Source organism: Arabidopsis lyrata (assembly GCF_000004255.2).
Source record: "Arabidopsis lyrata subsp. lyrata unplaced genomic scaffold ARALYscaffold_3, whole genome shotgun sequence".
Lineage (NCBI taxonomy): Eukaryota > Viridiplantae > Streptophyta > Magnoliopsida > Brassicales > Brassicaceae > Arabidopsis > Arabidopsis lyrata.
This window is the reverse complement of record NW_003302553.1, coordinates 12252443-12266083: the sequence shown is the minus strand read 5'-3', so window position 1 is coordinate 12266083 and position 13641 is coordinate 12252443. Positions and strand designations below refer to the sequence as shown.

The 13641-nt window shown below is 36.4% G+C and overlaps 2 protein-coding genes across 2 annotated transcripts; one reads left to right on the top strand and one right to left on the bottom strand.

Moving 5' to 3' along the window:
• Positions 1-1945: 1945 nt before the first annotated feature.
• On the bottom strand, positions 1946-4633 carry LOC9321741. The gene has a single exon (XM_021030400.1). The coding sequence runs from the start codon at positions 4284-4286 to the stop codon at positions 2013-2015; it is 2274 nt and encodes a 757-aa protein (XP_020886059.1). The 5' UTR covers positions 4287-4633; the 3' UTR covers positions 1946-2012.
• A 1215-nt stretch (positions 4634-5848) lies between these two features.
• Positions 5849-12655, top strand: LOC9319626 (DENN domain and WD repeat-containing protein SCD1). Its single transcript, XM_002885628.2, has 5 exons — positions 5849-6122; positions 11633-11790; positions 11890-11937; positions 12328-12385; positions 12483-12655. The coding sequence occupies exons 2-5, from the start codon at positions 11639-11641 to the stop codon at positions 12588-12590; spliced, it is 366 nt and encodes a 121-aa protein (XP_002885674.1). The 5' UTR covers positions 5849-6122; positions 11633-11638; the 3' UTR covers positions 12591-12655.
• The last annotated feature ends 986 nt before the right edge of the window (positions 12656-13641 follow it).

Genomic DNA, 13641 nt, shown 5'->3' with positions numbered 1-13641 from the left:
AAATTATTTATAGTGACAAAATAATACATAACGAAGAGTTATAATATAGAGATGAGAAATTCTAGCGGGTCAAAACCCAAAAATTCGGATGTAATCGGTACTCAGCACGACTTGTGAGTGACTAAGAACTTCACCCGCGAATTGTGCCCACTGTTCTTTAAATATAAAATTAATATTTATTATATTATATATATTCGAGAAAATATAAAATTTGATGACGTAAATTACAACTATAACAAACAAATAAACATTTACAAGATCTCATAAATTTATATTTATATTGATAAATTAACTGAGTAAAAAACTTCTTCCTTAAATATTTATGTGATGAATTGGAATCATTGCTTTTTTCCTAATAATGGAGATGATTTCTAGATTACTATACCATTTCAAACGGTTCATTTGACGCTTACCAAATTAAAAGCGCTAAATCACAAGCGTCACATGAGGATGTCTTCTCATATTCGGATTTTGTAATAGTGTTAACGCATCATCAATATTTTGTTGTATACAACCCATATATATTAGTATATTACCTTAAGATAGAAAAAATCATTGTTACTATATAAAAAAGTTATTCTCATAGATGAGTGTTAGAGGTCTTGAATTCGAGTCACTCTATCACCACAGCACGGTGGTACTGAGCCTCTCCAAATAAAAATTCCTCCATACGAGTAGAGGCAAGCGGTGTATACTAATTTGTAGGTCCAGGCCGGAGGTAGAATTTTTTCTGGATATGGGGCCGCTTTGCGATGGGACCTGTCACTATAAAAAGTTTACCCTAACAGTTTCTAAGACCCTAGGCGTAGCTTAGAGGTCGTCGGTTCGAGTGACGCTTGGGACGAAACTAATATTACATGATGTGGTTTCGGGACTGGGAGATTACGGGCTTTGGTCCAAAACCTCCTGGTATTTAAAAAAAAAAAGTTAAATAAAAAAATTAATTGTATAATCCGTCCAATTCTAAAAAAAAATTGTTGATATCTTCATTAGAATTTTATATTTCGGAGTTGATTAAAACTTCTCTATTTTTATAATCATTCTAAAAAAACTTTGGTTAGATCAAGAAGGAGAAGAATTTCTTTAATCTTAAAATGATACTCCCTCCGTTTCGTTTTACTTGTCGTTTTAGAGTTAAAATTTTGTTTCATAATAGTTGTCGTTTTAGGTTTTCGATGCAAATGTTTGATGAAAATTCCAGTTTTATCCCTACTGTTTTAATGTTTCGGCCAATGAATTTTTTTATAAAATATATTAATAAAATATAAAACAGAAAATTTAATGTTTTTCTTAATTTGTGTGAGAAAACCTTAAACGACAACTAAAACGAAACGGAGGGAGTATATGTTTAGAAATAGTTTAGAGAATAAAGAATTTTGAGCCATTTTACAGACTATTTTTTTTTATTCATCATGAAACAAATAATCTATGTTAAAGAACAAAAATTTAGGAACTACTTAGAAGGAAGGACAAATATATAGAATTCGAAAGTCACAAACATTTAAATAGACTACTATTAATACAAAAATTTGTGACGAAAAAATGCAATGAAATATAGTAAAGAGACGTAACTTTAAATGAATAGATGCAACTATAAAGATACAACGGTCAACTGAAAAATACGACTATAATTGAACAAATAGAACTGTCCCAAAAATATAACCGTTAATATTTTAAAGAAAAGATGCGATAAAAGACACAACTTAGAAAATAACCGTCAATATTTTAACGGAAAGTTTCATTAAAAAGACACAAACGAAAAAATAACCGTCAACGAAAAAAGTAACCGTCAATATTTTTTGTGACGGATCTATTAGTTAAACCTGCTCGGTTTAGTCGGTTTACATACGTACCCACTTTGTTTACAAAAGTTTTAGGAGAATTTGATTCGAAGCTTGTATGATAGACAAAAATATATGGCCCAATATACTGAAATAAATAAATGTACTCAAGTTTCAATTTATTCAAAGATTCAACCAAATGTTACAATGCTCACAAAATCTCTAAAGTTTTCAATCAATTACAACAAGTGACTTATACTCATCTCTAGATATAACAGCCTCCATGATCGTTATGGGATCAATCTTTCCATCTTCAATCTTTCCCTCATCAATCTCTCCACCGTGTTTTAAAAACACTTTGATCAAGTTCTTCGAAAACCCACTTAACAAAGCCACTCCTTTCTTGTTTCCAAGCACAGGCGTTGACCTCGAAGCCCTCAGATTCCAAAACACTATCTCCGGCACAGCTTCTCCGTACCCTTTCTCTCTATACTTTCTCACAATCACCTTATAATCTGTTTGCCAAGCATCATCCTCTTCATCATCATCCTCTTCATCAACATCCTCTTCATCATCATCCTCTTCATCATCATCCTCCGAATACGATGGCGTATCCCATCCATCATTACTTGGATACGACGCTTCATCAAACTCCATATCACTGAACACAAACAACGTCTTGATCATCTCTTCCGGCTTCAGCTTGGCTTCTACGGCCACTTTAAGAATCAAATCAAACACTTTCTGAAAATCAGTGTTCATATCCCATTGCATTCTCTTCACGAAACTTGTTTTTGATCTCAAATCGTCTCCTTTCACCAAATGCAGTTCAGGGTCTTTGCTGAATGTTATAAGCTTTCCTTTCCATGGCTCTTCTGATAGCTCAGAGACTAACAAACCAAGCGCGACTGAAACCTCCATTGGCTCACCACTCATAGACCCCGAAACGTCACAGATAGCCATGCAGTTGGTCAAAGAACCTTTCTCTTTAAGGTCATCAACCATTCGTTTCCATTGTAGCTCAGCAACTTGTCCACCGTCTCCACCGTCTAAATTTTTTATTATCTCGTGAGGTAGCACTGCACCGGCGGCTATCTTCGTTTTCCCCGTCTTCGCATCGTTAAGATATTGTTGAAACCTCTCTGCGTCACGGTACAAGAAAATCTCCTTATAGGACGCCATTGCCACTGATGGAACACGATTGTAAGGGAGAAATCGCCAAGCTCTAGCTCCCATGTATACTTCAGGGAGTTGCAGGGTTCTCCGAAGGGGAACAAGAACTTGTTTCCTTAGCCGATCACGAACTCTGTACGCATAGTGAGCTTCTTCCACGCCTTCGTATTCCGGGAATGATTCTTTGGGAAAGATCTTCCTAGCAATACTCTCGCAAAGAAGAGTTGCTTTGTCGAACGAAGAATCAAGCGAGGGACACCATTTAGCCGCTAAAGAGATTTGTTTTGGTTGGCGTGATTTTAAAAACTCAAGGTCTCTCCTTAGCTGATTTGCGAATAGATCAGAGACACGTTCGTGGAGAAACCTATAGTCTGGATCGTTAGTATATCTTGTAAATGCGGCCTTACCCATTGAAACCTTCTTTTGCTTGCGCTCCAAGCTTGCTTTGGCTTTCTCCTCTTGGTCCTTTCTCTTTGCGTTCGCTACCCTCAGAGACCTCGTGGCTGCCGGCCTTTTTAGACCACGCATTCTGCGACCCCTTCCATGACCAAGACCAAAACCACGGCCAACACCACGACCGCGTCTGGAGAATTTGGATCTTCTACGAAGAATTGCTGCGGCTATTGTCTTGTACCATTCCGATTTCTGGATACTGCGGATTTCAGATCCTTGTAGAATCCGGTAAAGAATCTCCGGAAAATCTTTAAAATAGCCAAACTTGGAGATGGACTCGAGGTTACTAGCTAGGGTTTTCGGATGGTGACCATGGAGCCACAACGCCGCCGTGTAAAACCCTTCCTTGTCAGATTTTCCAGTGCCTCGGACTCCACGAAGGTTACAGATAAGCTTGAGAGTGGTTAAGGCATCATGGTCCCAAGCCTCCTGTAGCCGCTGCTCTAGAGATAACTTTGGCGTTGAAGGAACAATGTGAAAGAAGAAGTCGAGGCAGGGGTTGCCTGAGGAGAGGTACGTGGCGGATCCATTCTCGCTGTAGCCCATCGGACGTGAAGATTTATATGGATCAACTTTTCGCGGTCTTACAGGTTTGACAGGTTTGACGTTGACTTTAGTTGATTTCCTGACGTTTGAGACCTTTGGGACGCTGGGACGACAAGTGTTGATGTTTTTGAGGAGAGCGGCGAGGTACGTGGGGGGTCTTTCCTCGGTCTGTCCCGTCGGAGGCGAAGTGTTGACGTTTGAGACCTTTGTCTCCGTGACTGGATTGCTGGGACCAGAAGCTGTGATGGGTTTCGTGAGGGATTTTGGGATGGGTTTTGTGAGGGGAGCGTAAGAGTCTCGGATTTCGGGTGGACCAAGCAACGAAGAAGCCATGGTTATTTAGAAATGAAGAAACAAAAAAGGCACAAGAGACTGTCGAAAAAGAGAAGAGAGTTGCGAATCGGTATTGATAATCAAAGAGCGATATTGATTCTAGGGGCTGCACCTAATATTTATACAAATACGTATTCACCGACTAACCTACCTAAGGTTCTTAAGTTGTTACAAAATATAAGGTAATTTCAACTTAACAAAGATACGCAAATATCGGAGTTAATATGTTCAGATTTTGTTTTTATCTTTATTCAAATAAAACTTTATTCAGTAGCTTGGGGATCAAGTTGAGAAAGACTTAAATTGGTTTATAATAGTCAAGTTTATTGGCCAAAGATCCGTTTTATCCGTGGAGGGAATCGACGATCATTAAAGTCTCATATATAGTATAATTAATGAATGGGAAAATTGGAAATAAATGATAGCTACTTTAAAATTTGTCCATATACACCTTTTTTGTGAGAATGTCAGTTTGGACGATTTTACCCCTATACCCTAATTTAAATATTTTTTAAAAAAAATAATCATAAAAACAGGTAGATATACAAGAGTAGAAGTGATTTAAAGTCAACTTTTTGAGATTTGGTTAAAAAAAAGTTGATATTTTGATAGATAAAGTTTCGTCTAATTTTGTTAGAACTCGTTTTCTAGAGTTCTGTGAAAGTTAGAGTGTGTATTCTACATTTTTGTACATGTTCTACATATTTTAGACTAATTTTCTGTTCTAAAAATTTTAGAAGTCAGAAAATCATATATCGAAAATATTTAGAACATGTATTCTACGCTTTGCTCTATGTTCTAAATCGTTTTGAATAGCCGTTCTACTAATTACTACATCTTCAACCATCATCAGAAATTGTAATCTTCTTTTAGAATGTAAATTCTGCGATACTATAGATTTTGTTTTCTGAAATTTTTAGAATTATCTAAATATAGAAAGTAAATCTTCAGAAAAAGAAACTAAATATTTATTTTAGATTACGTTTCAAATGGATATTAATTATTTAGATTACGATCTACATAATTTAGAAATCATTTTCTACGTTTTTAGAAAAAAGTTAAAACCAAAAACGTTTCTAAACCCTAAGCTAAGCCACCACTTTCGATTTTTTGCTACTCCCTGCGTTTTCATTCGAATTCTCTCTTTTTTCTTCAACGTTTTGTGCCTTATCATCATCTAACTTTCAACTAAAAAAAAAGAATAAACAAGTGTGTGCACATGGAAGACACCACCACATTTTTTATATATATTTTTGATAAGACAAATATTTCCAAAGCATCAAACAAATAAGAAGGCATCATCATAATCAAAAAAAAAAAAAAAAAAAAGTGAAAGGAGTTTTTCTATTTAGTAGAGACCACTTTAACAAGAAGAGGGACACTTGCTTAATCCTACTTAGAGCATCTCCAATGGAGGGAGATGGAAGTTCTCTTATGGAGTTCTCAGATGAAATCTGATAAAAAATAAATAAAAAATGGCTAATTAAGAGAGAATCGTTTCTTTGCAGAGAGTTTTAGGAATCCATGAGAGCCGATGACGTGTCACTATCGGTTGGTTGAAGGGTTTTACGAAAGGAAAAAAAGAATGCCCCCGTGTTTTTCTCTCTTCATCGACTCCCTCTCTTTCTCTCCGATGGCGACGTTACGAAGCACTATTTCAATCTCCGATCAACGCAAAACGCAGACTTCCAATTTTGCCGGCGAAGATGCAGCAGAGGAAGCCGACGGCGAGTAGACCCAGTGGTACCCCATGGTCGTTGACTCTCGTGAGTTTCCAAAATCCTAGCTCTCCTCTGTCTCCAGATCCTCTTTTCTCTTGATTTCTTCTTTGTTCAGGTACTTTCGTTTTCCTTATGTTAGAAACTGAATCTCTTGAATTTCGGATTGATTGGTCTAGAATTCGATTTTGTGATGCATTGCAAAATATTACATCCTCGAGCACTGAATTGATCAATTCATGTTTGGTATATCTTAGAATTGATCAGATAACCATGTAATTAGATCCGGTTTATCTGTTTTGTGATTTAGCTTTGGTTTACTTTGGTTTAGTGTAATTGTATATAAGACCAATTGTAACAACATTTTCTGATTGAGAAAAATAGAAAATCATTTCACAAGTTTTCTTTGTTCATGAATTCTATCATGGTATCAGAGCTTTTCTTCTCCAAAATCTGGTGATTTCACCTCTGTTTATCTTCAGATTCTTCAATTTTTCACCAGAAAATCTCTTTTATCATGTCCGATTGCTATTCCGCAGCTTCGGTTTGGTAGAAAATGGTGAAGAAAGGAGGAAAATTGAGAAACAGAAGTGTAACACCGGAGGATGAAGGATCTGCGGTCAAATCTATTCGTGATTCAGGGATCGATGAAGATCCAAAGCTTGCGAGCATGAAACAACCTTTTTCTCTCAAACCGGAATCGTATGAAGTTCATGGATCTGTATCGAAGGCTTCTGATCCTTTCGAAAATCCGATGTTTCTTCACTCTTCCGATCATCCAGGTTTATCGATTGTAGCTCATGTTCTTGATGGTAGTAACTACAATAGTTGGTCAATAGCGATGAGAATCAGCCTAGATGCGAAAAACAAGCTAGGTTTTATTGATGGATCTCTGCTAAGACCACCTGTTAGTGATTCAAAATTCCGTCTATGGAGCAGATGCAACAATATGGTGAAGTCGTGGATTCTTAATGTCGTGAATAAGGAAATCTATGACAGTATTCTATACTATGAAGATGCTGTTGAGATGTGGATTGATTTGTTTACTCGTTTTAAGGTGAATAATCTACCAAGGAAGTACCAATTGGAACAAGCTGTGATGACTCTTAAGCAGGGACAACTGGATCTCTCCACTTATTTTACGAAGAAGAAGACGTTGTGGGAACAATTGTCTAACACCAAATCTCGTACTGTGAAGAAGTGTGACTGTGATCAAGTAAAAGAACTGCTGGAGGAAGCAGAAACAAGTAAGGTTATACAATTTCTGATGGGTTTGAATGATGATTTTAATAACATTAGGGGTCAAATTCTCAACATGAAGCCTAGACCAAGTCTGAATGAGATCTATAACATGCTAGATCAAGATGAGAGTCAGAGGTTGGTAGGTTTTGTTTCAAAACCAGTCCCTAGTCCTGCAGCGTTTCAGACTCAAGGTGTAATCAGTGATCAGACTCCAATTCTACTAGCTCAGGGAAACTTCAAGAAACCTAAGTGTTCACAGAGCCAGACCACATGTCTAAGGATCACATCCAACAAATGATCTCATACTTAAGTACCCAGCTTCAGTCCCCTAGTATCACTTCATGCCCTGACAAAGCTATAGCCTCGACTTCAAATTCTGTACCTACTATCTCACAGATAACATGTACTTTCCTTTCTCTCTATGATTACACCTATTATGACATGTTGACTTCTTCTGTACCTCATGAAACTGAGCTGTCTTTTAGAGCTTGGGTAGTAGATTCAGGGGCTAGTCATCATGTTACTCATCAAAGAGAAATCTATCTAGAATACAAAACCTTAGATAGAACATATGTTAGACTTCCCAATGGTCAAACAGTCAAAATAGAGGGTACTGGATACATTCAACTTACTGATGCTTTAGCTCTCCACAATGTTTTGTATATTCCTGAGTTCAAATTTAATTTATTGAGTGTTAGTGTAATTACTAAAACATTGCAATCTAAAGTGAGTTTTACATCTGATGAATGTATGATTCAGGCTCTTACCAAGGAATTGATGCTTGGAAAAGGTAGTCAAGTCGGCAATTTATATGTTCTGAATCTGGATAAAACTCTTTTCGACATGTCTTCTTTTCCAGGTACTACTGTTTGTTCTAGTCTTAAGATTGATGCTGACATGTGGCACAAAAGATTAGGTCACCCTTCTTTTGCTAAGATAGATACTCTTTCTGATGTTTTGTTGTTACCAAAGCAAAAGATTAATAATAAAATCACACATTGTCACATTTGCCATTTATCTAAACAGAAGCATTTACCTTTTAAATCTTTGAATCATATGCGTGAAAAAGCCTTTGAATTGGTTCATATAGATACTTGGGGTCCATTTTCTGTTCCTACTGTAGATGGTTATAGGTATTTCTTGACAATTGTTGATGATTTTAGTCGTGCTACTTGGTTATATATGCTTAAACAAAAGTCTGATGTGTTAACTGTTTTTCCGGGTTTTCTTAAAATGGTTGAAACTCAGTATAATGCTAAAGTTTGTTCAGTTAGGTCTGATAATGCTCATGAATTGAAGTTTAATGCATTGTTTTTCAAAGAAGGTATTAAATCTTATCACTCATGCCCTGAAACTCCTGAACAAAATTCTGTGGTAGAGAGAAAGCATCAGCACCTGTTGAATGTAGCTAGGGCTCTTATGTTTCAGTCTGGGGTTCCATTAGAGTATTGGGGTGAATGTGTTTTGACAGCAGTGTTTCTTATTAATAGGTTACCATCCCCTGTCATTGATAATAAAACTCCTTATGAAAGACTCACAAATGAAACACCAGATTACTCATCCCTTAAGGCTTTTGGTTGCTTATGTTACTGTTCTACTTCACCTAAATCTATAACTAAGTTTGATCCTAGAGCTAAGGCTTGCATTTTTATAGGATATCCTATGGGTTATAAAGGTTACAAGCTATTAGATATAGAGACATACTCAGTTTCTATTTCTAGACATGTTATATTCTATGAGGATATTTTTCCTTTTGCATCATCTACTATCCCAGATGATACAAAGCATTTCTTTCCTCATATTTCTCTTCCTGCACCAAACACTGATGGACATATGCCTCTAGTGCAACCATCTTCTGATGCTCCTCAACATTCTGATGAGTCATCCTCTTTGATTTCTGTTCCTTCTGAACTTAAATCTACTAGGCAGAGAAAACTGCCTTCCCATTTGCAGGACTTTCATTGCTATAATAATACTCCTACTATTACTAAGACTCCCACTAAAACATCTCCTTATCCTTTAGCAAATTATATTTCTTATTCATACTTATCTGAGCCTTTTAATGCTTTTATTAATATTATCACCACTACAAAATTACCACAAAAATATTCAGAGGCTCGGCTTGACAAACAATGGAATGATGCTATGGGAAAGGAAATTGGTGCTTTTGTGAGAACAGGTACTTGGAGTATATGTGATCTACCTGCTGGGAAAGTTGCAGTGGGTTGCAAATGGTTATTTACCATAAAATTTTTAGCTGATGGAAGCATTGAAAGGTATAAAGCACGTCTGGTGGCTAAAGGATATACTCAGCAAGAGGGTATAGATTTTATAGACACATTCTCACCTGTTGCCAAGATGGCGACTGTGAAATTACTTCTATCCCTCGCACCTAAGATGCGATGGTTTTTAAACCAATTAGATTTTCTAATGCTTTCTTAAATGGTGACCTTGCTGAGGAAATATACATGAAATTACCACCAGGATATGCAGAGATTCAAGGTGAAGAAGTCTCTCTTAATGCCGTGTGTAGACTGCACAAGTCTATTTATGGGCTAAAGCAAGCTTCCAGGCAATGGTTTATTAAATTTTCTACTACATTGGTTGGTTTGGGGTTTGAGAAATGTCATGGTGATCACACCTTGTTTGTGAAGTTCAGTAATGGCAATTATTTGGTGGTCTTAGTATATGTGGATGATATTCTCATTGCCAGTACTACTGAGGCTGCAGCATCTGAGCTTACACAACAACTGCGTGGTTATTTTCAACTCAGAGACTTAGGAGAACCAAAATTTTTTCTTGGTATTGAGATCGCCAGGACTGCAGAGGGAATTTCTTTATGTCAGAGGAAATATGTACTTGACTTGTTGGCATCTTCTGGATTTTCAGATTGCAAGCCCTCTTCCATTCCTATGGAGCCAAATCAGAAATTCTCTGAAGCTGAAGGTGATACTATTGAAAATATCAAGCAGTATCGCAGATTGATTGGTAAATTGTAGTATCTTACCATCACTAGACCTGATATCACTTTCACTGTCTCAAAGTTGGCTCAGTATTCAAGTGCTCCTAAGCTGATTCACTTGCAGGCATTCATAAAGTTTTGAGGTATTTGAAAGGTACTATTGGTCAAGGAATATTTTATGGTACAGATGCAGATTTTACACTTCGAGGGTTTTCAGATTCTGATTGGGGTACATGTCGTGATTCCAGAAGATCAGTTACTGGTTTTGCAGTGTTCCTTGGTAATTCTTTAGTCTCCTGGAGATCCAAGAAGCAAGATATTGTTTCCATGAGCTCTGCTGAAGCAGAATACAGAGCCATGTCGGTTATTACTAAAGAATTGATATGGTTAAGTGCTCTTCTAAAGGCTTTGAAGGTTCCTTTTACTCTCCCTGCTTACTTGTATTGTGACAACACTGCAGCTCTTCACATTGCTAACAATTCAGTGTTTCATGAACGTACGAAACACATTGAATTTGATTGCCACAAAGTCAGGGAATGCATTGAATTAGGGATCCTCAAGACCATGTATGTTCGCACAGACAATCAACTTGCAGATGTCCTGACCAAAGCTCTTTATCCAGCTCCTTTTCGGGAAAACATGTCCAAGATGGGAGTTCTTAATATATATGCACCTCCATCTTGAGGGGGGCTCTTAGAATTGATCAGATAACCATGTAATTAGATCCGATTTATCTGTTTTGTGATTTAGCTTTGGTTTACTTTGGTTTAGTGTAATTGTATATAAGACCAATTGTAACAACATTTTCTGATTGAGAAAAATAGAAAATCATTTCACAAGTTTTCTTTGTTCATGAATTCTATCAGTATATCACTCTTAAAGTTTTAGAAGTAGGTTATGTGATCAAGTTCTCACAATTGCAATATCAGATTTGTTGCTTTGTTGTCATTGAGATTGTAGTGTTCTTAAAGTTGTGTAGCATTAGTTTAAATAGTTTGATAATGTCTGGGAGATGTATCTCCTTTTAGCATAAATTTTTCAGGTTTTTGCTTGAAGGTGGTGATTTATTTAATTGGACTATTGTGTGCGTTTCTGACTGCGTCCTGGGGAGACCATAACCTGAAAATTCATTTGATCTGCAGTAGAACATAATGTTTTAAGTATGGCTTCACTTTCGAATGCTCATGATTTTGTCTCTTCACATGTTTGCTTATCTTTATAATGAAGCTCGTCTGACACATTTAGGTGATAGTAGTGCCATCCTCTCATCAATAAAACAAGCAAAAATGATTTGTTGTTGAAGGGTTTTTAGCTTTGGGTAACACCATGTATGCTTTTTTATGGATTTTTGAAGTTGGAGAAGAAATGTTTAAACACTAACAATGATATTCTTCAACAATGATTGTTCGTTGTTACGTTATCAGCTCAAAATGGATGTTGGCCGTGCTGCTTCAAGAAGCGATTTGTCGACAGTGCGGGACGCACTTGAAGTTTCTGCAGAAATGTTCAAGAAAGATGCCAATAATGTTTCAGACTATGTTCAGCGTCATCTCATCTCCATATCCATCTGGGAGGAGTTGAGGTATGCAATTCAACATGCTGCCAGCTCTATGAATTTTACTATTTTTTTGGTGATGCTCAGAAAATAGATTATTTGACATATTATGAATTTTTTTGACAGATTCTGGGAGGGTTACTTCGAGTATCTCATGGAGCAGCCTGCAAATGAGTGAGTCTTCTTAAGATCTTGTATTCATTGATAATGTCAATTGTTTGTTCGTATGCATGCTCCTTATCACTGGCACAATGAGACCTGTATTTAACAAATAAGCTGGTGAAACCAACTGTAGATATGAAATCTTATGGTGGAAATAAAAATTGATCTGTAGCATACTTGATATATTGGCTCTAGCAAGGAGCTCTTTATAATGATTTCCAGTTTTCCTTTTTGTTGCTCAAATTAGATCGTTGGAAGAAAATTTTGGAGAAAACAAAAAGTTTGATTAGGAATTTACTTTTTCAATGTTATAGATCTCCAGTCTTTAAATGTCTGTAATGCTCATAGATTGTAAGTAGTTTCCATTACTAATTCGTGTAACCCTTTATTATACCCCCTCAGATCAGTGAACTATGCTACGTTGGTCACAGCCAGGCTAATCATAGTGGCATCACATATGGTGAATTTCATGTTTTGAGAGTTGACTTATTCTGTACCTTCATTTCTTGATATATGATAGTTAATATGTCTTCACATTATCTAATGCTCTTGCGAAGGCTGGCTTGGGACTTCCTGATACAGAAGCTTGGAACATGATTGAGACAATAGCAGAGAAACAAAAACTTGGATACAAATTACTGGTAATTAGGCTTTCTGTTTATTAATTCCGTCGCAAGAAATTGTTAAACCAAGGATTTTTTTTTTGCAAATTTATTTTCAAATGTATGAAATTATTGTATGTTTAATATGTTATGAATTGTAATATTTTTCAGTTTTATGAAATAAAATAATTAAAAAAATAATTTAATTTTTTCTTGAGAACCCCACAAAGAGAGCTTACCATTGGACTTTGCAAAACAAAAAAAAATTAACAAAAACTCTCATCTTATAAATTTGAAAATTTTATTCTTAAAATAATCGTGAGAGCCAATGGAGGACTCTCACCATTGAAGATGCTCTTACTAGTCTCCTTAGCTCTTTAGTAGCCCTTTGGTTTCATTGTCGCAACGTGTTGTTCACATAGAGTATGAGGAATACTATCATGTTCAAGTCAACCTATATGATTCAACACAAACCAATGTTCTTTAGAGATACTAGCGATCAAAACAATTGATTGTTTATTATGTCAAAACGAGAATGAAAAAGCTTACATTGTCGAAGAGATTAATCTTGCACCTGAGAGAGGTCAATTAAAAAATCGGAAGCTCAAATTGATATCTAAGAAGATTGAACATTTGAACAACATAATCCCTTTTAGATTTCTATTTAATTTTTGTAAATAGATTAGGAAATTTTATTTTTTAAATTAATTTTGAATTAATTTTGAGAGAATATGAGGGTAAAGTTGGATTTTGATTTTTAAAAACCTTATTTGACCAATCTACAAGAAGATGGATGTTGGTGTCGGATCCCGCACCAGAAGTACGAGACCAACCAAAGATTGCCACGTAGTCAAGCGGGTGGCCCATGAAGGATGAAGCCCATTGGGCCCGTGAACCGAGGGGACGGTCGAAGTGGTTGTCATCACTTCGAGAATCCGAAGTGACTGCACTGTGATACGAGTTCGGTGTAGAAGATGCGGGTAAGTCGGTTCAAGGACACTTGGGCCGAAAAGGCGAGGCCCATGAAGATCAGAGTCAACTCAAATTCAAACGTTGAGCATTAAAGTCGAAGAATCAAAACGGACACATTTAAGAGGGAATAACTGTACTTAAT